We start from the raw sequence: 26,161 nt of genomic DNA, 5'->3' as shown, positions 1-26,161 counted from the left end.
GCCCGGAGGCGTAGCAACCCACCTCCGGGCCCGGGCGGCCGCCATTGGTGGAGCGGGAGCACGTGGCCGCTGGCTGGGTGAGGTCACGTGGGGCGCGGGGCGGTGATGTCAACTTTTGTCCCTTATTTGGGAGCGAGGAAGTTGGCAACCCCCTCTAATTGTCACCCACATGTTTGCAGGTGGAGTATCGGAGGATGAAGCTTACATTCCGACTTACCTGGAGGCTTTCCCTCCCCTCCCTGAGAAGGGAGCACCAGGAGACAAGTCCGGAGAGCCAGTTGGAGCATGGAGCAAAATCCGACCCATCAAATCCTCTGTAATCACCCAGGTACGGGACAAACCTGGGAAAACGCTTTTACTTTAACGAAGAAAATCTTTTGATACTTTTAGACAATAGATGCAGGAGGAGGCCATTCAGCCCTTCGAGCCTGTACGCACCGCCATTCAATGTGATCATGGCTGATCATTCTCAATCAGTACCCCGTTCCTGCCTTCTCCCCGTACCCCCTGACTCCGCTATCCTTAAGAGCTCTATCCAGCTCTCTCTTGAATGCATTCAGAGAATTGGCCTCCACTGCCTTCTGAGGCAGAGAATTCCACAGATTCACAACTCTCTGACTGAAAAAGTTTTTCCTCATCTCCGTTCTAAATGGCCTCCCCCTTATTCTTAAACTGTGTGGCCCCTGGTTCTGGACTCCCCCAACATTGGGAACATGTTCCTGCCTCTAACGTGTCCAACCCCTTAATAATCTTATACGTTTCGATAAGATCCCCTCTCATCCTTCTAAATTCCAGTGTATACAAGCCTATTCGCTCCAGTCTTTCAACATATGACAGTCCCGCCATCCCGGGATAGTCGGGATCTTGCAAAAGCAGCGCGGTGGCGCGGCGGTAGAGTTGCCGCCTTACAGCGAATGCAGCGCCGGAGACCCGGGTTCCATCCCGACTACGGGCGCCGTCTGTACGGAGTTTGTACGTTCTCCCCGTAACCTGCGTGGGTTTCCTCCGAGATCTTCGGTTTCCTCCCAAAGACGTGCAGGTTTGTAGGTTAATTGGCTTGGTAAATGTAAAAATTGTCCCTAGTGTGTGTGGGATAGTGTCAGTGTGCGGGGATCGCTGGGCGGCGCGGACCCGGTGGGCCGAAGGGCCTGTTTCCGCGCTGTATCTCTAAACTAAACTAAAAAGGGCGGAAATGTGGCGCAATGCTACAAAACAAAGAATTGTTTAGAACAAATAAATTCATCAGAGGAATAAATCAGCTAGACGCACAGAGTCTCTTGCCCAGAGTAGTGGAATCAAGGACCAGAGGACATGGGTTCAAGGTGAAAGGGAAAAGATTTAATAGGATTGAATCTGAGGGGTATATTTTTCACACAGTGGGTGGTGGGTGTATGGAATGAGCTGCCGGAGGAGGTAGTTGAGGCTGGGACTATTCCAATGTTGCCCAGAGTAGGGGAATCGAGGACCAGAGGACATAGGTTCAAGGTGAAGGGGAAAAGATTAGATAGGATTGAATCTGAGGGGTATATTTTTCACACAGAGGGTGGTGGGTGTATGGAACGAGCTGCCGGAGGAGGTAGTTGAGGCTGGGACTATCCCAACGTTTAAGAAACAGTTGGACAGGTGCATTGTTAGGACAGATTTGGAGGGATATGGACCAAATGCGGGCAGGTGGGACAAGTGTAGCTGGGACATGTTGGCCGGTGTGGGTAAGTTGGGCCGAACGGCCTGTTTCCACACTGTCTGACTCTAATTTCACTGTGATTTGTCACATGTGACAATAAAGTATTCGTTCATTCATTCATTCATTCATTCATTCATACATTCATTCATTGCCGCCTCACAACACCGGAGACTCAGGTTCGATCCTGACTATGGGCGCCGTCTGTACGGAGTTTGCACGTTCTCCCCGTGACCTGCGTGGGTTTTCTCCGAGATCTTCGGTTTCCTCCCACACTCCAAAGACGTGCGGGTTTGTAGGTTAATTGGTTTGGTAAATGTAAAAATCGTCCCTAGTGTGTGTGTAGGATGGTGTTAGTGTGCGGGGATCGCTGGGCGGCACGGACCCGGTGGGCCGAAGGGCCTGTTTCCGCGCTGTATCTCTAAACTAAACTAAACTAAACTAAACTAAATAGGCCAGGCCACAAAACACTGTTATCAGGGAGGATATCCTTTCATTCACCATAACGGTCACACCTCCTTTAGTTAAATGCAGTTTAGAGATACAGGGCGGAAACAGGCCCTTCGGCCCACCGGGTCCGTGCCGACCAGCGATCTCCGCACACTAACACTATCCCACACGCACACTAGGGACGATTTCCATTTGTACCCAGCCAATTAACCTGCATACCTGCACGTCTTTGGAGTGTGGGAGGAAACCGGAGCACCCGGACAAAAACCCAACCAGGTCACGGGGAGAACGTGCAAACTCCGCACAGACAGCACCCAGGATCCAACCCGGGTCTCTGGCGCCGTGAAGCAGCAACTCTACCCACTTCGCCACCGTGTAGACAACAGAACGGCCGATTTAAAGAAATATACAAGATAAACAGAAACAGTCAAAATCTAAATCTAAACATTGTTTTTAGTTTTAGTAATTCACCGATCGGCCCCAATAGTTTCACTGACAACACTGCTGCTTCCAAGGATAGTCTTTTAGTTTAGTTTGGAGATACAGCGCGGAAACAGGCCCTTCGGCCAACCGGGTCCGCGCCGACCAGCGATCCCGTCACATTCTTGCTATTGAGGGCGTGCAGCGTAGGTTCACCAGGTTAATTCCCGGAATGGCGGGACTGTCGTATGTTGAAAGACTGGAGCGACTGGGCTTTTACACACTGGAATTTAGAAGGACGAGAGGGGATCTTATCGAAACGTATAAGATTATTAAGGGGTTGGACACGTTAGAGGCAGGAAACATGTTCCCAATGTTGGGGGAGTCCAGAACCAGGGGCCACACAGTTTAAGAATAAGGGGTCGGCCATTTAGAACGGAGATGAGGAAGAACTTTTTCAGTCAGAGAGTTGTGAATCTGTGGAATTCTCTGCCTCAGAAGGCAGTGGAGGCCAATTCTCTGAATGCATTCAAGAGAGAGCTAGATAGAGCTCTTAAGGATAGCGGAGTCAGGGGGTATGGGGAGAGGGCAGGAACGGGATACTGATTGAGAACGATCAGCCATGATCACATTGAATGGCGGTGCGTACAGCCTCGAAGGGCCGAATGGCCTCCTCCCGCACCTATTGCCTATTTATCTGCAGGAAGGAACAGCAGATGCTGGTTTAAACCAAAGTTTGGCACAAAACGCTGGAGTAACTCAGCGGGTCAGGCAGCATCTGTGCACACTGAAGATGGGCCTCGACCTGAAAAACTCCACCAGTCCCTTCTCTCCAGAGATGCTGCCTGACCCGCTGAGTTACTCCGGCATTTTGTGTCTGTCTTGGGTGTAAATCAGCATCTGTAACCCTTCCTCCTTACACATTAAACTGATCTCAACTGCCTGTACATGATCCATATCCCCCTGTAACCCAACACATCTGAGTGCCTCTCCAAAAGTCCCCTCAAACGTCTACGCCTCCACCACCACCCCTGGCAGTGCCAGCTACGGTAGGATTACAGAGATACAGCGTGGAAACAGGCCCTTCGGCCACCGGGTCTGCGCCGACCAGCGATCCCCGCACACTAACGCTATCCCACACACACACTAGGGACAATTTACACACACACCAACCCAATTAACCTACAAACCCGCACGTCTTTGGAGTGTGGGAGGAAACCGGAGCACCCGGAGAAAACCCACGCTGGGAGGGGAGGGGAGGGGGGGAGGAGGAAGATGGAGGGGGGGAGGGGAGTGAGTGGGGAGGGGGGGAAGAGGGGAGGGGGTGGAGAGAGGGGAGGGGGGAGAGGGAAGGGAAGGGGGAGGAGGGGGGAGGGGAAGAGGGGAGGGGGAGGAGAGGGAAGGGGGAGGGGGAGAGGGGAGGGGAGGGGAAGAGGGGGGGAGGGACGGGGAAGAGGGGAGGGGAGGGAGAGGGGGAGGATAAGGGGGGGTTGAGGGGGATGGAGTGTGGGGAGAGGGGAGGGAGGGGGGGTGAGGGGAGGGAAGGGGAGGGGGGGAGGAGAGGGAAGGGGGAAGGTGAGGGGAGGGGGGAGGAGAGGGAAGTGGGGAGGAGAGGGTGCTGCACCAATGCAGGAGAGGTTTGGGCCTAACATGTCCACTTGGTCTTGTGTTTCTATAAGATCCCCTCTCTCAATAGACAATAGACAACAGGTGCAGGAGGAGGCCATTCGGCCCTTTGAGCCTGTACGCACCGCCATTCAATGTGATCATGGCTGATCATTTCTCAATCAGTAGCCCATTCAGTCTTCCGTCTAAAATTCCAGTGAATACAAGCCCAGTCGACCCATTCTTTCACCTGGTTGTGTTTGGGCAGCCCAATTTTCCCCTCCAGGGATCGGAAGCGTCGTGTCGTAGGGGCGGCCTTTTCCCCCGCATTAGATTAGAACATAGAAACATAGAAAATAGGTGCAGGAGTAGGCCATTCGGCCCTTCGAGCCTGTACGCACCGCCATTCAATGTGATCATGGCTGATCATCCAGCTCAGTATCCCGTACCTGCCTTCTCTCCATACACCCTGATCCCTTTAGCCACAAGGGCCACATCTAACTCCCTCCTAAATATAGCCAATTAACTGGCCTCAACTACCTTCTGTGGCAGAGAATTCCACAGACTCACCACTCTCTGTGTGAAAAAAAAACGTTCTCATCTCGGTCCTAAAAGACTTCCCCCTTATCCTTAAACTGTGACCCCTTGTTCTGGATTTCCCCAACATCGGGAACAATCTTCCTGCATCTAGCCTGTCCAACCCCTTAAGAATTTTATATGTTTCTATAAGATCCCCCCTCAATCTTCTAAATTCCAGCGAGTACAAGCCCAGTTTATCCAGTCTTTCTTCATATGAATGTCCTGCCATCCCAGGGATCAATCTGGTGAACCTTCTCTGTACTCCCTCTATGGCAAGAATGTCTTTCCTCAGATTAGGAGACCAAAACTGTACGCAATACTCCAGGTGTGGTCTCACCAAGGCCCTGTACAACTGCAGCAGAACCTCCCTGCTCCTATACTCAAATCCCCTTGCTATGAATGCCAACATACCATTGGCTTTCTTCACTGCCTGCTGCACCTGCACGCTTGCTTTCAATGACTGGTGTACCACGACACCCAGGTCTCGTTGCATCTCCCCTTCTCCTAATCGGCCACCATTCGGGTAATAGTCTGAATCGGCCACCACTCAGGTAATAGAACGGGCCGTCGGGCCTGGTCCTGCTGGTCTGTCACGCGGCCTTGCTTCCCTCACCCTGCCACAGGTCTTCCACGTGCCCCTCGAGGAGCGCAGGTACAAGGACAACAGCCAGTTTGGTGAAGGCGAGGAGGCAAAGGTTTGCCTGGACATCATGCAGAAGACGGGCGCCCACATCGAGCTCTCGCTGGCCAAAGACCAGGGCCTCTCCATCATGGTGACCGGCAAACTCGACTCCGTCATGAAAGCAAGGAAGGAGATCGTGGCTCGGCTTCAGACCCAGGTGCGTACGTACACGTGTGTCTGCGCCCAAGAATCGGGCTTTCCACACAGGGGGGGGGGGGGGTTGCCAACTGACTGGGATCTGCAACTGGGATTGGGGTAAAGAGACCTACCATTGAGGGGGAGGGGTAGCAGACAACAGATTCGGGGGAATACATTAAATCGGCACGGTGGCGCAGCGGTAGAGTTATCATACCATATCATATATATACAGCCGGAAAGAGGCCTTTTCGGCCCACCAAGTCCGTGCCGCCCAGCCATCCCCCACACACTAACACTATCCTACACCCACTAGGGACAATTTTTTACATTTACCCAGCCAATTAACCTACATACCTGTACGTCTTTGGAGTGTGGGAGGAAACCGAAGATCTCGGAGAAAACCCACGCAGGTCACGGGGAGAACGTACAAACTCCGTACAGTGCAGCACCCGTAGTCAGGATCAAACCTGAGTCTCCGGCGCTGCATTCGCTGTAAAGCACCTACACAGTCCGGGCCTACAGTGTCCGGTCCTAAAGTGTCCGGGCCTACAGTGTCCGGGCCTACAGTGTCCGGGCCTACAGTGTCCGGGCCTACAGTGTCCGGGCCTACAGTGTCCGGGCCTACAGTGTCCGGGCCTACAGTGTCCGGGCCTACAGTGTCCGGGCCTACAGTGTCCGGGCCTACAGTGTCCGGGCCTACAGTGTCCGGGCCTACAGTGTCCGGGCCTACAGTGTCCGGGCCTACAGTGTCCCGGCCTACAGTGTCAGGGCCTACAGTGTCAGGGCCTACAGTGTCCGGGCCTACAGTGTCCGGGCCTACAGTGTCCGGGCCTACAGTGTCCGGGCCTACAGTGTCCGGGCCTACAGTGTCCGGGCCTACAGTGTCCGGGCCTACAGCGCCCCCCGGGCCTAATACGGGACAAGGGTGGTCCCGTACGGGACAAAGCAATTTAGCCCAAAATACGGGATGTCCCGGCTAATACGGGACAGTTGGCAACACTACTTCCGTACCAGGATATGTCCTCACTCTTTAGGGAATGCAGGCTCCCATCTTCCATCACAGATGAGGCTCTCACACGTACGGCATGGCGGCGCAGTGGTAGAGTAGCCGCCTTGCAACGCTTGCAGCGCCGACCACCCGGGTTCCATCCCGACTGCGGGGTGTTAGTCTGCACGGAGTTTGTACGTTCTCCCCGTGACCTGCGTGGCTTTCCTCCGAGATCTTCCGTTCCCTCCCGCACTCCAAAGGCTCTGTGGGCCGAATGGCCTGTTTCCGCGCTGTATCTCTAAACTAAACTGAACGCGTCACCTCTGCCCCCAGCGGCTACGCCCTTACTCCCCCCCCTCGTCCTCACCTTCCGCCCCATCAGCCGTCGCACGCAACAAACAATCCTCCGACATTTTCCCCACCTCCAACGGGATCCCGCCACTGGCCACATCTTCCCATCTCCACCCCTCCCCGCCTTCCGCAGAGACCGTTCCCTCCGCGACTCCCTGGGCCACTCGTCCCTTCCCCACCCAAACCAACCCCTCCCCAGGCACTTTCCCCTGCAACCGTTCATTCCTTCTACATCTCTCCACACCACCGAACATATCTCTCACTTCCCTTCCTTCTGGAGCAGCGGTAGTAGAATTGCTACCTCACTGCGCCAGAGAGCCGGGTTCCATCCCGACTACGGGCGCTGTCTGTGTGGAGTTTGTACGTTCTCCCCGTGACCTGCGTGGGTTTTCTCCGAGATCTCCGGTTTCCTTCCACACTCCAAAGACGTGCGGGTTTGTAGGTTAATTGGGGTGGTATACTTGTAAATTTGTCCCTAGTGCGTGTAGGATAGTGTTAGTGTGCGGGGATCGCTGGTCGGCGCGGACCCGGTGGGCCGAAGGGCCTGTTTCCGCGCTGCATCTCCGAACTAAATTAATAATGGGTAACACGGTGGCGCAGCGGTAGAGTTGCTGCCTTACAGCGAATGCAGCGCCGGAGACTCAGGTTCGATCCCGACTACGGGCGCCGTCTGTACGGAGTTTGTACGTTCTCCCCGTGACCTGCGTGGGTTTTCTCTGAGATGTCTGGAAATCCTCCCACACTCCAAAGACGTACAGGTTTGTAGGTTAATTGGCGTGGTATATTTGTAAATTTGTCCCTAGTGTGTGTGTGTGTGGGATAGTGTTAGTGTGCAGGGATCGCTGGTCGGCACGGACTCGGTGGGCCGAAGGGCCTGTTTCCGCGCTGTATCTCCGAACTAAATTAATAACGGGCAACTGGGCATGGGGGGTGAATGGTATGAGAATCGGGAAGAGTTGGGCATGTGAGAGAGAAAAAGTTACAGTGAAATAAATGGGCGAATGGGATGGGTTTAAGGGGTAGCATAGACCTGACAGGCTGAATGGCCTACGTCGTACGAAAGTACGATCTCGCAAAATAACCTCATTACCTCCTCAATCTCCACTGCTTGGCAATCAGGCTCCTAATTATCCTTGGATTAAACATCAGCCAAAACATTATGACCACTGACAGGCGAAGTGAATAACATTGGTCATCGTGTTACAATGGCACCTGTCAAGGGGTGGGATGTATTAGGCAGCAAGTGAACAGTCGGTTCTTGAAGTTGACGCGTTGGGTGCAGGAGAAATGGGCAGGAGTAAAGACCTGAGCGACTTTGACAAGGGCCAAATTGTCATGGCCAGACGACTGGGTCAGAGTATCTGTGAAACGGCAAGGCTTGTGGGGTGCTCCCGGTCAGCAGTGGTGAGTACCGACCGACCGACAGTGGTCCGAGGAGGGACAAACCCACAAACCGGCGACAGGCAGGGTGTTGGGCGCCCAAGGCTCATCGATGCGCGAGGGCAACGAAGGCGATCCCGTCTGGTCCGAACCGACAGAAGGTCGACTGTGGCACAAGTCACGGAGAATGTTAATGGTGGTGACGGGAGGAATGTGTCACAATACACAGCGCATCATCGCGCCCTGCTGCGTATGGGGCTGCACACGGAGGACCAGCAGCATATTAGGCGGGCGGCCATCTTGTTTCGGCTCATCAGGTCGTAATGTTTTGGCTGATCGGTGTATAAGCGGGCATGTGCAGAGTTTGTCCCGGGTTAGATTAGAATGAAACTAGGACTGAAATGGTTAAATTCCACAGATGGGCCGCGTAGATTAGACCTGGATTCTCTTGAATATAGGACATTACTGATCTAATTCAGGTGACAAGGTGATTAACGTATTGTTAGAAAGTAAATAGGAATTCTTCATCCATGGGGAGGAGGAGAAGGGGAGGGGGAGGAGGGAGGGGAGAGGAGAGGAGAGGAGAGGAGAGGGGAGGAGAGGAGAGGAGAGGAGAGGAGAGGAGAGGAGAGGAGAGGAGAGGAGAGGAGAGGAGAGGAGAGGAGAGGAGAGGAGAGGAGAGGAGAGGAGAGGCGGAGGAGAAGCGGAGGAGAAGCGGAGGAGAAGAGGAGGAAAAGAGGAGGGGGAGGAGAAGAGGGGGAGGAAGAGAAGAGGGGGAGGAGAAGAGGGGGAGAGGAAGAAGAGGGAGGAGAAAGGGGGGAGAAGAGGGGGAGGGGAAGAGAAGAGGAGGAGGAGGAGAAGGGGGGGAGAAGAGGGGGAGAAGAGGGGGAGGGGAGGAGGAGGAGGAGGAGGAGGAGGAGGAGGAGGAGGAGGAGGAGGAGGAGGAGGAGGAGGAGGAGGAGGAGGAGGAGAAGAGGGGGAGAGGAAGAAGAGGGGGAGGGGAAGAGGGGAGGGGAGGAGAAGAGGGGGAGGAGGAGGAGGAGGGGGAGGAGGAGCAGAGGGGGAGAGGAGGAGAGGAGAGGAGAGGAGAGGGGAGGGGAGGGGAGGAGAGGAGAGGGGAGGAGAGGGGAGGGGAGGGGAGGAGAGGGGAGGAGAGGAGAGGGGAGGAGAGGGGAGGGGAGGGGAGGAGAGGAGAGGGGAAGGGGAGATGGTGGAGGGGACGGGCAAGGGGGGGAAGAGGGAGGTGGGACTCAGCCCAGACCGTCGCACAAACCGACCTCCCTTCCATTGACTCCGTCTACACCTCGCGCTGCCTCGGCGAGGCCAGCAGCACCATCAAGGACCAGTCTCACCCCCGGCCACCCCCTCTTCTCCCCCTCTCCCATCGGGGCAAGAGGTACAGAAGTGTGGAGACGCACACCTCCAGATTCAGGGGCAGTTTCTTCCCGGCTGTTATCAGGCAACTGAACCGTCCCACCACAACCAGAGAGCAGTGCTGGACTACTATCTACCTCATTGGAGACCCTCGGACTATCCTTGATCGGACTTTGCTGGCTTTACCTTGCACTGAACGTTATTCCCTTATCATGAATCTGTACACTGTGGACGGCTCGATTGTAATCGTGTGCCGTCTGACCGCTGACTGGTTAGCGCGCAACAAAAGCTTTTCACTGTACCTCGGTACACGTGACAATGAACTAGGCTGTGACTGAAGTCTATCCAACCTCTCCCTGCAGATGAAACTCTCAAATCCAGGCAGCATTCTGGCAACATTTGTAGGTTAATCGGCTCGGTAAATGTAATAATTAGGATAGTGTTAGTGTGCGGGGATCGCCGGTCGGCGCGGACCCAGTGGGCCGAAGGGCCTGTTTCCACGCTGTATCTCTACAACTAAACTAGGGCCTGCAGCGTAGCTTTACTAGGTTAATTCCCGGAATGGCGGCCCTAGTGAGACCGCACCTGGAGTACTGTGTGCAGTTGTACAGGGCCCTAGTGAGACCGCACCTGGAGTACTGTGTGCAGTTGTACAGGGCCCTAGTGAGACCGCACCTGGAGTACTGTGTGCAGTTGTACAGGGCCCTAGTGAGACCGCACCTGGAGTACTGTGTGCAGTTTTGGTCTCCAAATTTGAGGAAGGATATTCTTGCTATTGAGGGCGTGCAGCGTAGGTTCACCAGGTTAATCCCCGGAATGGCGGGACTGTCGTATGTTGAAAGACTGGAGCGACTAGGCTTGTATACACTGGAATTTAGAAGGATGAGAGGGGATCTTATCGAAATGTGTAAGATTATTAAGGGTTTGGACACGTTAGAGGCAGGAAACATGTTCCCAATGTTGGGGGAGTCCAGAACCACGGGCCACACACAGTTTAAGAATAAGGGGTCGGCGATTTAGAACGGAGATGAGGAAGAACTTTTTCAGTCAGAGAGTTGTGAATCTGTGGAATTCTCTGCCTCAGAGGGCAGCGGAGGCCAATTCTCTGAATGCATTCAAGAAAGAGCTAGATAGAGCTCTTACGGATAGCGGAGTCAGGGGGTATGGGGAGAAGGCAGGAACGGGGTACTGATTGAGAATGATCAGCCATGATCACATTGAATGGCGGTGCGTACTGGCTCGAAGGGCCAAATGGCCTCCTTCTGCACCTATTGTCTATTGTCTCTAAACTAGTGTGTGAACGGGCGATCGGCGCAGACCCGGTTGGCCGAGGGGCCTGTTTCCGCGCTGTGACTCTACAACTAAACTAGGGCGTGCAGCGTAGGTTTACTAGGTAAATTCCCGGAATGGCGGGACTGTCATATGTTGAAAGACTGGGCCTGTTTCCGCGCTGTAACTCTACAACTAAACTCGTGTGTGGACGGGCGGTCGGTGCGGACCCGGTGGGCCGAATGGCCTGTTTCCGCCCTGCATCTCTAAACCAAAGTGTGCGGTCACCAGTCCCCTGCGCCCGGCCTCACCGCTCTCCTGGAACTCCCTTTAGGCTTCGGCGACCGTCACCATACCGAAGGAGCACCACCGGTTTGTCATTGGCAAGAACGGCGAAAAGCTTCAGGAGCTCGAACTGAAGACGGCGACCAAGATCAACATCCCTCGGCCGGACGACCCCAGCAACCACATCAAGATCACGGGGACGAAGGAGGGCATCGAGAAGTCGCGGCACGAGATCCTGCTCATCTCCGCGGAACAGGTACCACGCCTATTCCCCTCCCCCCCCATCGCGGGGTCGCAGAGTGACGTCGGTCACCTCCACAACCGTGCAGGTAGAGTCGGATGGTCACACAGCCTGGAAGCAGGCCCTTCGGCCCAACTTACCGCGGCACGGTGGCGCAGCGGTAGAGTTGCCGCCTCACAGCGAATGCAGCGCCGGAGACCCGGGTTCCATCCTGACTACGGGCGGAGTTTGTACGTTCTCCCCGTGACCTGCGTGGGTTTTCCCCCGAGATCTTCGGTTTCCTCCCGCACTCCAAAGACGTGCGGGTTTGTAGGTTAATTGGCCGGGCAAATGTAAAAATTGTCCCTAGTGGGTGTAGGATAGTGTTAGTGTGCGGGGATCGCTGGGCGGCACGGACCCGGTGGGCCGAAGGGCCTGTTTCCGCGCTGTATCTCTTTAAAAAAAAAAACGTGCCCATCATGTCCCAGCCACACTAGTCCCACCTGCCCCCGTTTGGCCCCATAATCCCTCCAAACATGTCCCGTCCATCCCACAACCTGTTTCTTCAACGTTGGGATAGTCCCTGCCTCAACCACCTCCTCCGGCAGCTCGTTCCATAGACAAGACAGACTCTTGATCAGTGCGGGTGTCAGGGGTTGTGGGGAGAAGGCAGGAGAATGGGGTCGGGAGGGAGAGATAGGTCGGCCGTGATTGTGGACTTGATGGGCCGAATGGCCTAATTCTGCTCCTATCCCTTATGCCCTCCAGCCGGGCAACATCCTCGTAAATCCTCGCAGTTTGGAGAATGGTCTCGACCCCAGAAACATCACCCGTTCCTTCTCTCCAGAGATGCTGCCCGACCCGCTGAGTCGCTCCGGCATGTTGCATAGAAACACAGAACATAGGTGCAGGAGGAGGCCATTCGGCCCTTCGAGCCAGCATCGCCATTCACTGTGATCATGGCTGATCACCCACAATCAGGAAACATGTTCCCAATGTTGGGGGGAGTCCAGAACCAGGGGCCACACACTGTTTAAGAATAAGGGGTCGGCCATTTAGAACGGAGATGAGGAAAAACCTTTTCAGTCAGAGAGTTGTGAATCTGTGGAATTCTCTGCCTCAGAAGGCAGTGGAGGCCAATTCTCTGAGTGCATTCAAGAGAGAGCTAGATAGAGCTCTTAAGGATAGCGGAGTCAGGGGGTACGGGGAGAGGGCAGGAACGGGGTACTGATTGAGAATGATCAGCCATGATCACATTGAATGGCAGTGCTGGCTCGAAGGGCCGAATGGCCTCCTCCTGCACCTATTGTCTGTTGTCCATTCGGGCCTTCGAGCCAGCACCGCCATTCATCATGGCTGATCGTCCACAATCGGTAACCCTGTGCGTCTATCTTCGATCCGCTGTTCCTTCCCGCTCCTCGTAAATCTTCCCGTTTTCCGCCTTGCCGAGTTGGATGAGGATCGTCAGGGAGGTGGGGGGTGGGGGGTGGGGCGGGACTCTGTCGCCCTTAACCCTTGCTCTCCCCCCCCCCCCCCCCCCCCCCCCTCCTCAGGACAAGCGGGCCGTGGAGAGAATCACCCTGGAGAAAGTCTTCCACCCCTTCATCGCCGGGGCCTACAACAGGCTGGTGCAGGAGATCATGCAGGAGACCGGCGCCCGGGTCAACATCCCTCCCCCCAGCATCAACAAGGACGAGATCTTCATCACCGGCGAGAAGGAGCCCGTGGCCCAGGCGGGGATGCGCATCCGAAAGATCTACGAGGAGAAGGTGAGGCAACCGACCGCCGGGGCTGAATTAGGGAAGGCAACCATAAATATCACGCACGTGACAATAGAAAATATTCCAGCCAGCACCGAGCCTTGCGGTACCCCACTAGTCACTGCCTGCCATGCTGAATGGGACCCATTTATCCCCACTCTTTGCTTTCTGTCCGTCAACCAATTTTCTATCCATGTCAGTACCCGACCCCCGATACCATGTGCCCTAATTTTGCCCACCAATCTCCTATGTGGGACCTTGTCGAAGCCTTTCTGAAAGTCGAGGTACACCACATCCACCGGCTCTCATCCTGTCCATTTTCCTAGTTACATCCTCAAAGAAAGTGGATGTGGAGAGTCTAGTGGGAGAGTCCAAGTCAAGTCAAGTCAAGTCAATTTATTTGTATAGCACATTTAAAAACAACCCACGTTGACCAAAGTGCTGCACATCTGACTAGGAAAAAAAAGAAACATACAGTGGCGGGCAGCCAAACACAACGGCGCGGCCATCTTGAACAAAATGTTAATTCAATCACCCACAGTCCAACAATAAAAGCACTAAACAGGCACCCAAATTACCCGACCCCAAAAACCCCCCAAAACACAGTCCAACAATAGAAGCATTAAATAGGCATTCAAATCACCCAACCCCAAAACCCCCAAAAACACAGTCCAACAATACAAGCATCAAACAGGCACTCAAACCACCCAACCCCAAAAACACACAAAAAAGAAACATCCATCAAAGAAACATCCATCACAGTGAGTCTCCTCCAGTCCTCTCTCTCCTCACTGTGATGGAAGGCCACAATGTCTTTCCCTTCTCCAGGACCAGAGGGTCACAGCCTCAGAATTAAAGGACGTTCCTTTTAGGAAGGAGACGAGGAGGAACTTCTTCAGTCAGAGGGCGGTGAATCTGTGGGATTCTTTGCCACAGACGGCTGTGGAGGCCACAAGTCAGTGGATATTTTCAAGGCAGAGATAGACAGATCCTTGATTAGAACGGATGTCAGGGGTTGCGGGGAGAAGGCAGGAGAATGGGGTTGGGAGGGAGAGAGATAGATCAGCCGTGATTGAATGGCGGGGTGGGCTCGATGGGCCGAATGGCATGATTCTACCCCTATAACTTGTGAACTTGTCATTTATAAAGTGCAAAAGAATTTATTGAGTGCTCTTTGCATTGAGTGGTTTTCTCCAGTCTGATCTCTGTTTAGTTTGCCTGAAGAAGAGCCTCGACCTGAAACGTCACCTATTCATTTTTTCCAGAGATGCTGCCTGACCCGCTGAGTTGCTCCAGTTCCTTGTGTTTATCTTCGGTTTAAACCAGCATCTGCAGTTCCTTCCTACGCATTTCCTCCAGCTTAGTTTGGTTCAGAGACACAGCGCGGAAACAGGCCCTTCGGCCCACCGGGTCCGCGCCGACCAGCGATCCCCGCACACTAACACTATCCTACACCCACTAGGGACAATTGACATTTATACCGAGCCAATTAACCTACACAGTTGAAGACAGACACTAAACGCTGGGGCAACTCAGCGGGTCAGGCAGCATCTCTGGAGAGAAGGAACGGGTGGCGTTTCGGGTCGAGACCCTTCTTCAGGCTGATAAACCTACAAACCTGCGCGTCTATGGAGCACGGGAGGAAACCGAAGGTCTCGGAGAAAACCCACGCAGGTCACGGGGAGAACGTACAGACGGCGCCCGTGGTCGGGATGGAACCCGGGTCTCCGGCGCTGTGAGGCGGCAGCTCTACCCGCTGCGCCACCGTGCCGTGCTTTTAACAAACGACGCCTCATCGGCCTAGTCCCGGAACGCGGGCAAAGCTCAATCGCAAGGGCACGGCTCAGAGGCTCAAACCTGGAGTGAGCTTCTCCTTGTAAGCTGCCTGAATACCTAGTGGAGTCGTTGCCTCACGGCGCCAGAGACCCGGGTTCCATCCTGACCACGGGCGCTGTCTGCGCGGAATTTGCACCTTCTCCCCGCGCCTGTGTGGGTTATCGGGTGACACAGCGTGGAAACAGACCCTTGCCCACACCGGCCAACATGTCCTAGCTACACTAGTCCCACCTGCCCGCGTTTGGCTCATATCCCTCTAAACCTGTCCCATCCATGTACCTGCCCAATTGTCTCCTAAACCTGCTTCAACTACCTCCTCCGGCAGCTTGTTCCACACACCCACCACCCTCTGTGTGAAAAAGTTACCCCTCAGGTTCCCATTAAATCTTTCCCCCCTTCACCTTAAACCTATGTCCTCTGGTCCTCGATTCCCCTACTCTGGGCAAGAGACCCTGTGCGTCTACCCGATCTATTCCTCTCATGATTTTGTACACCTCTATAAGATCGCCCCTCATCCTCCTGCGCTCCAAGGAATAGAGACCCAGCCTGCTCAACCTCTCCCTGTAGCTCAGGCCCCTCGAGTCCTGGCAACATCCTCGTAAATCTTCTCAGCGCCCTTTACACATTGATAACATCTTCCCTGTAACATGGTGCCCAGAACTGAACACAGTACTCTAGATCGAAGGTATTTATTCACAAAATGCTGGAGTAACTCAGCGGGTCAGGCAGCATCTCGGGAGAGAAGGAATGGGTGACGTTTCGGGTCGAGACCCTTCTTCAGACTGATGTCAGGGGGGGCGGGACAAAGGAAGGATCTAGGTGGAGACGGGAAGATAGAGGGAGATCTGGGGAGGGGGAGGGGAAGAGAGGGACAGAGGAACTATCTAAAGTTGGAGAAGTCAATGTTCATACCGCTGGGCTGCAAGCTGCCCGGGCAAAATATGAGGTGTTGTTCCTCCAATTTCAGGTGGCCTCACTATGGCACTGGAGGAGGCCCATGACAGAAAGGTCAGACTGGGAGTGGGAGGGGGAGTTGAAATGCTCAGCCACAGGGAGATCAGGTTGGTTAAGGCGGACCGAGCGCAGGTGTTGAGCGAAGCGATCGCCGAGCCTGCGCTTGGTTTCGCCGATGTAGAGAAGTTGACATCTGGAGCAGCGGATGCAATAGATGAGGTTGGAGGAGGTGCAGGTGAACCTCTGTCTCACCTGGAAAGACTGTTTGGGTCCTTGGATGGAGTCGAGGGGGGAGGTAAAGGGACAGGTGTTGCATCTCCTGCGGTTGCAGGGGAAAGTGCCCGGGGATGGGGTGGTTTGGGTAGGAAGGAACGAGTGGACCAGGGAGTTACGGAGGGAACGGTCTCTGCGGAACGCAGAGAGGGGAGGGGATGGGAAGATGTGGCTAGAAAGATGTGACCCGGGTCCCTGGCTGTGTGAGGCGGCAGCTCTACCACCCATGGCTGTTGCTGTTGTTGTTGTTATTGTGTATTGAGATGCTCCCTGAAGTTCACTGGCCCGGTGATACTCTTCCACATGGTGGACTCTCTGATGGAGGATCGTTCCCAAAGGAATTAAACTTCACCCAGAAGGAATCAATAGCCTCAGGGGCAGAGGAGACAATTTGTCAGAAAATAAACAGGAGTGAGATGTCCACTATTGTTTATTGGGCCTTTAGACTTTTGGAGGTACAGCATTGGAAACAGGCCCTTCGGCCCACACTGACCAGCAATCCCCAAACAATAGACAATAGACAATAGGTGCAGGAGGAGGCCATTCAGCCCTTCGAGCCGGCACCGCCATTCAATGCGATCATGGCTGATCACTCTCAATCAGTACCCCGTTCCTGCCTTCTCCCCATACCCCCTCACTCCGCTATCCTTAAGAGCTCTATCCAGCTCTCTCTTGAAAGCATCCAACGAACTGGCCTCCACTGCCTTCTGAGGCAAAGAATTCCACACCTTCACCACTCTCAGACTGAAAAAGTTCTTCCTCATCTCCGTTCTAAATGGCCTACCCCTTATTCTTAAACTGTGGCCCCTTGTTCTGGACTCCCCCAACATTGGGAACATGTTTCCTGCCTCTAATGTGTCCAATCCCCTAATTATCTTATATGTTTCAATAAGATCCCCCCTCATCCTTCTAAATTCCAGTGTATACAAGCCCAATCGCTCCAGCCTTTCAACATACGACAGTCCCGCCATTCCGGGAATTAACCTGGTGAACCTACGCTGCACGCCCTCAATAGCAAGAATATCCTTCCTCAAATTTGGAGACCAAACACTAGCACTATCCAGGGTTGCCAACTGTCCTGTATTAGCCAGGACATCCCGTATTTTGGGCTAGATTTGTTTGTCCCGTACGGGACCGCCCTTGTCCCGTATTAGGCCCGGGGGGCACTGTAGGCCCGGATAGTGTAGGCCCGGACAGTGTAGGCCCAGACGCTGTAGGCCCGGACGCTGTTGGCCCGGACGCTGTTGGCCCAGACACTGTAGGCCCGGACAGTGTAGGCCCGGACACTGTAGGCCCGGACAGTGTAGGCCCAGACGCTGTAGGCCCGGACGCTGTTGGCCCGGACGCTGTTGGCCCGGACGCTGTAGGCCCGGACACTGTAGGCCCAGACGCTGTAGGCCCGGAAACAGTAGGCCCGGACAGTCTAGGCCCGGACAGTGTAGGCCCGGACACTGTAGGCCCGGACACTGTAGGCCCGGACACTGTAGGCCCGGACACTGTAGGCCCGGACACTGTAGGCCCGGACACTGTGACTCAGCGGGTCGGGCAGCATCTCTGGAGAGAAGGAATGGGTGACGTTTGGGGTCGAGACCCTTCTCCAGACGGTTCCTCTCATGATATCAGTTTAATTCCTGCTTTACTTTGCATCGAGGTGCAGGGGCAGGGAACAGGTCTCAAACCGTGCGTCTTATTTTTTCCATTTCGACAGAAATGCAAGACCACAACGATATCGGTGGAGGTGAAGAAATCTCAGCACAAGTACATCATCGGTCCGAAGGGGAACACCCTGCAGGAAATACTGGACATGACCGGGGTGTCCGTGGAGCTGCCTGCGCTGGAAAGCAGCTCCGAGACCATCATTCTCCGCGGTGAGCCCGATAAACTGGGACCAGCTCTGACTCAGGTCTACGCCAAGGTAAGAGAATCCCCCTACCCCCCCTCGCACCGCGCACAAAGTCCCCTGCACGCAAAATGCTGGAGTAACTCAGGAAGCATCTCATAGAAACATAGACAATAGGTGCAGGAGGAGGCCATTCGGCCCTTCGAGCCTGTACTCACCGCCATTCATTGTGATCACGGCTGATCGTCCACACTCAGTAACCCGTTCCTGCCTTCTCCCCATATCAATAGACAATAGGTGCAGGAGGAGGCCATTCGGCCCTTCGAGCCAGCACCGCCATTCATTGTGATCATGGCTGATCATTCTCAATCAGTACCCTGTTCCTGCCTTCTCCCCATACCCCCTGACTCCGCCATCCTTAAGAGCTCTATCTAGCTCTATCTTGAATGCATTCAGAGAATTGGCCTCCACTGCCTTCTGTGGCAGAGAATTCCACAGATTCACAACTCTCTGACTGAAAAGGTTTTTCCTCATCTCCGTTCTAAATGGCCGACCCCTTATTCTTAAACTGTGTGTGGCCCCTGGTCTGGACTCCCCCAACATTGGGAACATGTTTCCTGCCTCTAACGTGTCCAACCCCTTAATAATCTTATACGTTTCGATAAGATCCCCTCTCATCCTTCTAAATTCCAGTGCATACAAGCCCCGTCGCTCCAGCTTTTCAGCGTGGGTTTTCTCCGAGATCTTCGGTTTGACACCAGGTTAATCCCCGGGTTGGCGGGACTGTCACATGGAGAGAGATTGGAAAGACTGGGCTTGTATTCACTGGAGTTTAGAAGGATGAGAGGGGATCTTATAGAGACGTATAAAATTGTAAAAGGACTGGACAAGCTAGATGCAGGAAAAATGTTCCCAATGTTGGGGGAGTCCAGAACCAGGGGCCACACACAGTCTAAAAATAAAGGGGAGGCCATTTAAAACTGAGAAGTAACTTTGTCACCCAGAGTTGTGAATTTGTGGAATTCTCTGCCACAGAGGGCAGTGGAGGCCAATTCACTGGATGGATTTAAGAGAGAGTTAGATAGAGCTCTAGGGGCTAGCGGAATCAAGGGACATGGGGAGAAGGCAGGCACGGGTTACTGATTGTGGACGATCAGCCATGACCACAATGAATGGCGGTGCGTACAGGCTCGAAGGGCCGAATGGCCTCCTCCTGCACCTATTGTCTATGTTTCCATGTAAACCAAGGGTGGCGCAGCGGCAGAGTTGCTGCCTTGCAACGCTTCCAGCGCCAGAGACCCGTGTTCGATCCCGACTACGGGCGCCGTCTGTACGGAGTTTGTACGTTCTCCCCGTGACCCGCGTGGGTTTTCCCCGAGACCTTCGGTTTGACACCCGTCCTAATCAAGAATTTGTCTATCCCTGCCTTAAACATACCCACTGACTCGGCCTCCACAGCCCTCTGTGGCAATGAGTTCCACAGATTCACCACCCTCTGACTCAAGAAGTTCATCCTCACCTCCTTTCTGAAGGAGTGCCCATTAAGGGCGGTCACGGTGGCGCGGCGGTAGAGCTGCCGCCTTACAGCGAATGCAGCGCCCGAGACCCGGGTTCCATCCCGACCGCGGGCGCCGTCCGTGCGGAGTTTGCACGCTCTCCCCGTGACCTGCGTGGGTTTTCTCTGCGAGATCTCCGGTTTCCTCCCACGCTCCAAAGACGTGCGGGTTTGTAGGTTAATTGGCTCGGTATAAATGTAAACATTGTCCCTGGTGGGCGTGGGATAGTGTTAGTGTGTGGGGATGCGAAGGGCCTGTTTCCGCGCTGTATCTCAACAGACAACAGGTGCAGGAGGAGGCCATTCGGCCCTTCGATCCTGTACGCACCGCCATTCAATGTGATCATGGCTGATCATTCTCAATCAGTACCCCGTTCCTGCCCTCTCCCCGTACCCCCCTGACTCCGCTATCCTGAAGAGCTCTATCTAGCTCTCTCTTGAATCTTGAATCTTGAAGCTCTAAACTAAACTAAACTGAACGTCCTCTGATCTCGTCCCCCCCCCCCCCCCCCGTGCGCTTGAAGGCCAAGAGCGTGATGGTGGCAGAAGTGACCGCGCCCGCCTGGCTGCACCGCTTCATCATCGGCAAGAAAGGGCAAAACATCGGGCGGATCACCCAGCAGCTGCCCAAGGTAAGCACCCACTTCCATCTCTCTGGGCAAGGGGCAGAGTTGCTGCCTCACAGCGCCGGAGGCCCGGGTTCCATCCTGACCTGCGTGTCACGTATGATATGTTATAAACGGTGGCGCGGCGGTAGAGTTGCTGCCTCACAGCGCCGGAGACCCGGGTTCCATCCTGACCTGCGTGTCACGTATAAGAAGTGTACGAAAATTAACTGCAGGTGCCGGTACAAATCAAAGGTATTTATTGCACAAAATGCTGGAGTAACTCAGCGGGTCAGGCAGCATCTCGGGAGAGAAGGAACGGGTGACGTTTTGGGTCGAGACCCCATCTTCAGACTGATGTTCCTCCAATTGGCGGTGGGCCCCACTATGGCACTGGAGGAGGCCCATGACAGAAAGGTCAGACTGGGAGTGGGAGTTGAAGTGCTCAGTCTGAAGAAGGGTCTCGACCCGAAACGTCACCCATTCCTTCTCTCCTGAGATGCTGCCTGACCCGCTGAGTTGCTCCAGCATTTTGGGAAATAAATGCGTGTCATGTATGATATGTTATAAACGGTGGCGCAGCAGGTAGAGCTGCTGCCTCACAGCGCCGGAGACCCGGGTTCGATCCCGACTACGGGCCCTGTCTGTGCGGAGTTTGTAAACATTCTCCCCGTGACCTGCGTGGGTTTTCTCCGCGAGATCTTCGGTTTCCTCCCACACTGCGGGTTTGTAGATTAATTAGACAATAGACAATAGGTGCAGGAGGAGGCCATTCGGCCCTTCGAGCCTGTACGCACCGCCATTCAATGTGATCATGGCTGGTCATTCTCAATCAGTACCCCCGTTCCTGCCCTCTCCCTATACCCCCTGACTCCGCTATCCTTAAGAGCTCTATCTAGCTCTCTCTTGAATGCATTCAGAGAATTGGCCTCCACTGCCCTCTGAGGCAGAGAATTCCACAGATTCACAACTCTCTGACTGAAAAGGTTTTTCCTCATCTCCGTTCTAAATGGCCGACCCCTTATTCCTAAACTGTGGCCCCTGGTTCTGGACTCCCCCAACATTGGGAACATGTTTCCTGCCTCTAACGTGTCCAACCCCTTAATAATCTTCTACGTTTCGATAAGATCCCCTCTCATCCTTCTAAATTCCAGTGTATACAAGCCTAGCCGCTCCAGTCTTTCAACATATGACAGTCCCGCCATTCCGGGAATTAACCTAGTAAACCTACGCTGCACGCCCTCAATAGCAAGAATATCCTTCCTCAAATTTGGAGACCTAAACTGCACACAGTACTCCAGGTGCGGTCTCACTAGGGCCCTGTACAACTGCACACAGTACTCCAGGTGCGGTCTCACTAGGGCCCTGTACAACTGCACACAGTACTCCAGGTGCGGTCTCACTAGGGCCCTGTACAACTGCAGAAGGACCTCTTTGCTCCTGTACTCAACTCCTCTTGTTATGAAGGCCAACATTCCATTGGCTTTCTTCACTGCCTGCTGTACCTGCATGCTTCGGTTTCCTCCCACACTCCAAAGACGTACAGGTTTGTAGGTTAAATGGCTTCTGTAAATTTTTAAAAATTGTCCCCAGTGTGTGTAGGATAGTGTTAGTGTGCGGGGATCGCTGGTCGGCGCGGACCCGGTGGGCCAAAGGGCCTGTTTCCGCGCTGTATCTCTAAACTAAACGAATAAAGTATGTCTCGAGTAAGGTTAAGGCGGCACTTTGGCGCGGCGGGTAGAGCTGCTGCCTCACAGCGCAGGAGACCCGGGTTCGATCCCGACCACGGGCGCTGTCTGTGCGGAGTTTGTAAACGTTCTCCCCGTGACCGGCGTGGGTTTTCTCCGCGAGATCTTCGGTTTCCTCCCGCACTCCAAAGACGTGCGGGTTTGTAGGTGAATCGGCCTCTGTAAATTTGTGTGTGTCGGTAGGACCGTGCTAGTGGAGGGGGTGATCGCGGGCGGGCGTGGACTCGGTGGGCGGAAGGGGATGTATCGGCTCGGGGTGGTGGCGAAGGCAGGTACAGAGTGGCATGGAAGATGAGAGGGGCAAAGTTTATAGGAGATGCGCGGGGGGGGTAATTATTTTACACAGAGGGTGGTGGGGGCCTGGAAGGTGCTGCCAGGGGTGGTGGTGGAGGCAAATAGGGTAATGGCTTGTAGATTGGCACACGTACATGTGGGGAATGGAGGGACATAGAAACGTAGACAATAGGTGCAGGAGGAGGCCATTCGGCCCTTCGAGGCAGCACCGCCATTCAATGTGATCATGGCTGATCATTCACAATCAGTAACCCGCGCCTGCCTTCTCCCCATATCCCTTGATTCCGCTAGCCCCTAGAGCTCTATCCAACTCTCTCTTTAATCCATCCAGTGAATCGGCCTCCACTGCCCTCTGTGGCAGAGAATTCCACAAATTCACAACTCTCTGGGTGAAAAGGTTCCTTCTCGCCTCAGTTTTAAATGGCCTCCCCTTTATTCTTAGACTGTGTGTGTGTGGCCCCTGGTTCTGGACTCCCCCAACATTGGGAACATTTTTCCTGCATCTAGCTTGTCCAGTCCTTTTATAATTTTATACGTCTCTCAAAGATCCCCCCTCTCATCCCTCTAAACTCCAGTGAATACAAGCCCAGTCTTTTCAACCTTTCCTCATACGACAGTCCCGCCATCCCACTAGAGCTCCGCTAACCCCTGGAGCTCTATCTAACTCTCTCTTAAATCCATCCAGTGATTTGGCCTCCACTGCCCTCTGTGGCAGAGAATCCCACAAATTCACAACTCTCTGGGTGAAAAAGTTCCTTCTCATCTCAGTTTTAAATGGCCTCCTCTTTATTCTAAGACTGTGTGTGTGTGGCCCCTGGGTCTGGACTCGCCCAACATGGATCACATATTCACTGGATGCTTTCAAGAAAGAGTTAGATTTGGCTATAAAATTCTTAAGGGATTGGACAGGCTAGATGCAGGAAAAATGTTCCCGATGTTGGGGGGAGTCCAGAACCAGGGGACACGCACAGTTTAAGAACAAGGGGTCGGCCATTTAGGACTGAGATGAGGAAAAACTTTTCCACCCAGAGAGTTGTGAATCTGTGGGGTTCGCTGCCGCAGAAGGCAGTGGAGGTCGATTCACTGGATGTTTTGAAGAGAGAGTTAGATTTAGCTCTTGGGGCTAACGGAATCAGGGGATATGGGGAGAAAGCAGGAACGGGGGAACTGATTTTGGGTGATCGGCCTTGATCAGTATTGAATGGCGGTGCTGGCTCGAAGGGCCGAATGGTCTATTCCTACACCTATTTTCTATGTTTCTATGTTAACTCCCCTCCCACTCCCACACTGACCTCTCTGTCCTGGGCCTCCTCCATTGTCGGAGTGAGGCCCAGTGCAAATTGGAGGAACAGCACCTCATATTTCGCTTGGGCAGCTTACACCCCAGCGGTATGAACATTGACTTCTCCAACTTCAGATAGTTCCTCTGTCCCTCTCTCAAGTCAAGGCAAGTCAAGTTTATTTGTCACGTGCACATACACGATGTGCAGTGAAATGAAAGTGGCAATGCCTGCGGATTGTGCACAAAAAAGAATTACAGTTACAGCATATAAATAAAGTTAATATAGAGAAGACAAAATTTAGTCCCTGGACAATAGACAATAGACAATAGACAATAGACAATAGACAATAGGTGCAGGAGGAGGCCATTCAGCCCTTCGAGCCAGCACCGCCATTCAATGCGATCATGGCTGATCACTCTCAAATCAGTACCCCGTTCCTGCCTTCTCCCCATACCCCCTCACTCCTCCGCTATCCTTAAGAGCTCTATCCAGCTCTCTCTTGAATGCATCCAACGAACTGGCCTCCACTGCCTTCTGAGGCAGAGAATTCCACACCTTCACCACCCTCTGACTGAAAAAGTTCTTCCTCATCTCCGTTCTAAATGGCCTACCCCTTATTCTTAAACTGTGTGGCCCCTTGTTCTGGACTCCCCCAACATTGGGAACATGTTTCCTGCCTCTAATGTGTCCAATCCCCTAATTATCTTATATGTTTCAATAAGATCCCCCCTCATCCTTCTAAATTCCAGTGTATACAAGCCCAATCGCTCCAGCCTTTCAACATACGACAGTCCCGCCATTCCGGGAATTAACCTAGTGAACCTACGCTGCACGCCCTCCATAGCAAGAAGTCCCTGGAGTTATAAACGTTAACAGTCCTGATGGCCTGTGGGAAGAAACTCCGTCTCATCCTCTCCGTTTCCGCAGCGTGACAGCGGAGGCGTTTGCCTGATCGTAGCAGCTGGAACAGTCCGTTGCTGGGGTGGCGGGGGTCCCCCATAATGTTGCTTGCTCTGGATCTGCACCTCCTGATGTATAGGTCCTGCAGGGGGGCGAGTGTAGTTCCCATGGTGCGTTCAGCCGAACGCACTACTCTCTGCAGGGCCTTCCTGTCCCCTCCCCAGTTCTCCCACCAGCTCACGCCCCAGCGGTATGAGCATTAATAATAATAATAATAATAATGCATTACATTTATATAGCGCTTTTCATACACTCAAAGACGCTTTACAGGGATTTAAAGAACATAGGGAAGTGAATAAATAGATAAATAAGTAAACGAACAGAGAAAGGAGACAGAGGGTGAGGTGACCTTCAGTGGTTGAAGGCAGTGCTGAACAGGTGAGACTTCAGTGATGTTTTGAATGTGGTGAGTGAGGAGGAGTCTCTGACGGTTTGGGGTAGTGAGTTCCATAGGGTGGGAGCAGCGATGGAGAAAGCCCTGTCCCCCCAGGATCTGAGTTTGGTCCGGATGGGGGGGGACAGGAGATTGGCAGCAGCAGAGCGGAGGGTGCGGGTGGGAGTGTGTCTGTGGAGGAGGTCGGTCAGGTAGGATGGGGCCAGGTTATGGAGGGCTTTGTAGGTCACGAGGAGGATTTTGTACTGGATTCTCTGGGGGATGGGGAGCCAGTGGAGTTTGTAGAGGACGGGGGTGATCTGGTCACGGATCGGGGAGTGGGTGAGTAGACGGGCAGCGGAGTTTTGAATGTATTGAAGTTTACTGATGATTTTTGAAGGTGCGCCATTGACTTCTCCAACTTCAAGTAGCCCTTTGCTTTCCCTCTCTCTCCATCTCCTTCCCCAGTTCTCTGACCAGTAAGACTGCCCCCTTCCCCACCCCCGATTACATTTTATCCTAGCTCGCAATGATCTATTTCCCTTTTCCTAGCTCGCAATGATCTATTGCCCTTTCTATGTCCCCACGTACAGACAGAGGAGGTTAGTTCAACCTGGTGCCATTGTCTGGCATAGACCTTGCGGGCCGAAGGGCCTGTTCTTACGCTGTGCTGTACCGTGTTCCCTGTGACGTGTCTCTGAACTTGTGCAGGTCCACATCGAGTTCACGGACGGCGAGGAGAAGATCACACTCGAGGGACCGACGCAAGAGGTGGAGATCGCCCAAAACCAGATCCAAGAAATCATCGATGACCTGGTCAGTACTGTCCTTCTACGATCCTACAACACGTCTTTATTGTCATCGTACGGGGGGGCACAACGAGATTGGGAATGCGCCTCCCATACGATGCAATCAATGAATTAGCTGGTCAGTATACATTGATACAACCCAGTGACACTAAATTAGAAGGATGAGAGGGGATCTTAAACAGAGACCATTGACCATCCGTTCACTCCGCTCCATTTTAGATTTAGATTTAGAGACACAGCGCGGAAACAGGCCCTTCGGCCCACCGGGTCCGCGCCGCCCAGCGATCCCCGCACACTAACACTATCCCACACACACTAGGGACAATTTTGACATTTACCCAGTCAATTAACCTACACACCTGCACGTCTTTGGAGTGTGGGAGGAAACCGAAGATCTCGGAGAAAACCTTGTATACACTGGAATTTAGAAGGATGAGAGGGGATCTTAT

At 53.7% G+C, this 26,161-nt stretch overlaps 1 protein-coding gene across 1 annotated transcript in view; it reads left to right on the top strand.

Moving 5' to 3' along the window:
- LOC144609719 (vigilin-like) overlaps window positions 1-26,161 on the top strand; it is an 84,959-nt gene that overhangs the window by 22,686 nt on the left and 36,112 nt on the right. The window contains 7 exon segments of the mRNA XM_078428216.1: window positions 180-328; window positions 5,359-5,574; window positions 11,252-11,458; window positions 12,976-13,191; window positions 17,954-18,160; window positions 20,165-20,272; window positions 25,615-25,719. Coding sequence (XP_078284342.1) covers window positions 180-328; window positions 5,359-5,574; window positions 11,252-11,458; window positions 12,976-13,191; window positions 17,954-18,160; window positions 20,165-20,272; window positions 25,615-25,719 — 1,208 coding nt within the window.

This window comes from Rhinoraja longicauda, chromosome 34 (genome assembly GCF_053455715.1).
Source record: "Rhinoraja longicauda isolate Sanriku21f chromosome 34, sRhiLon1.1, whole genome shotgun sequence".
In the NCBI taxonomy this organism is placed as follows: domain Eukaryota; kingdom Metazoa; phylum Chordata; class Chondrichthyes; order Rajiformes; family Arhynchobatidae; genus Rhinoraja; species Rhinoraja longicauda.
Note: the sequence above shows the minus strand (reverse complement) of the source record. Positions and strands in the feature narration are given on the sequence as shown.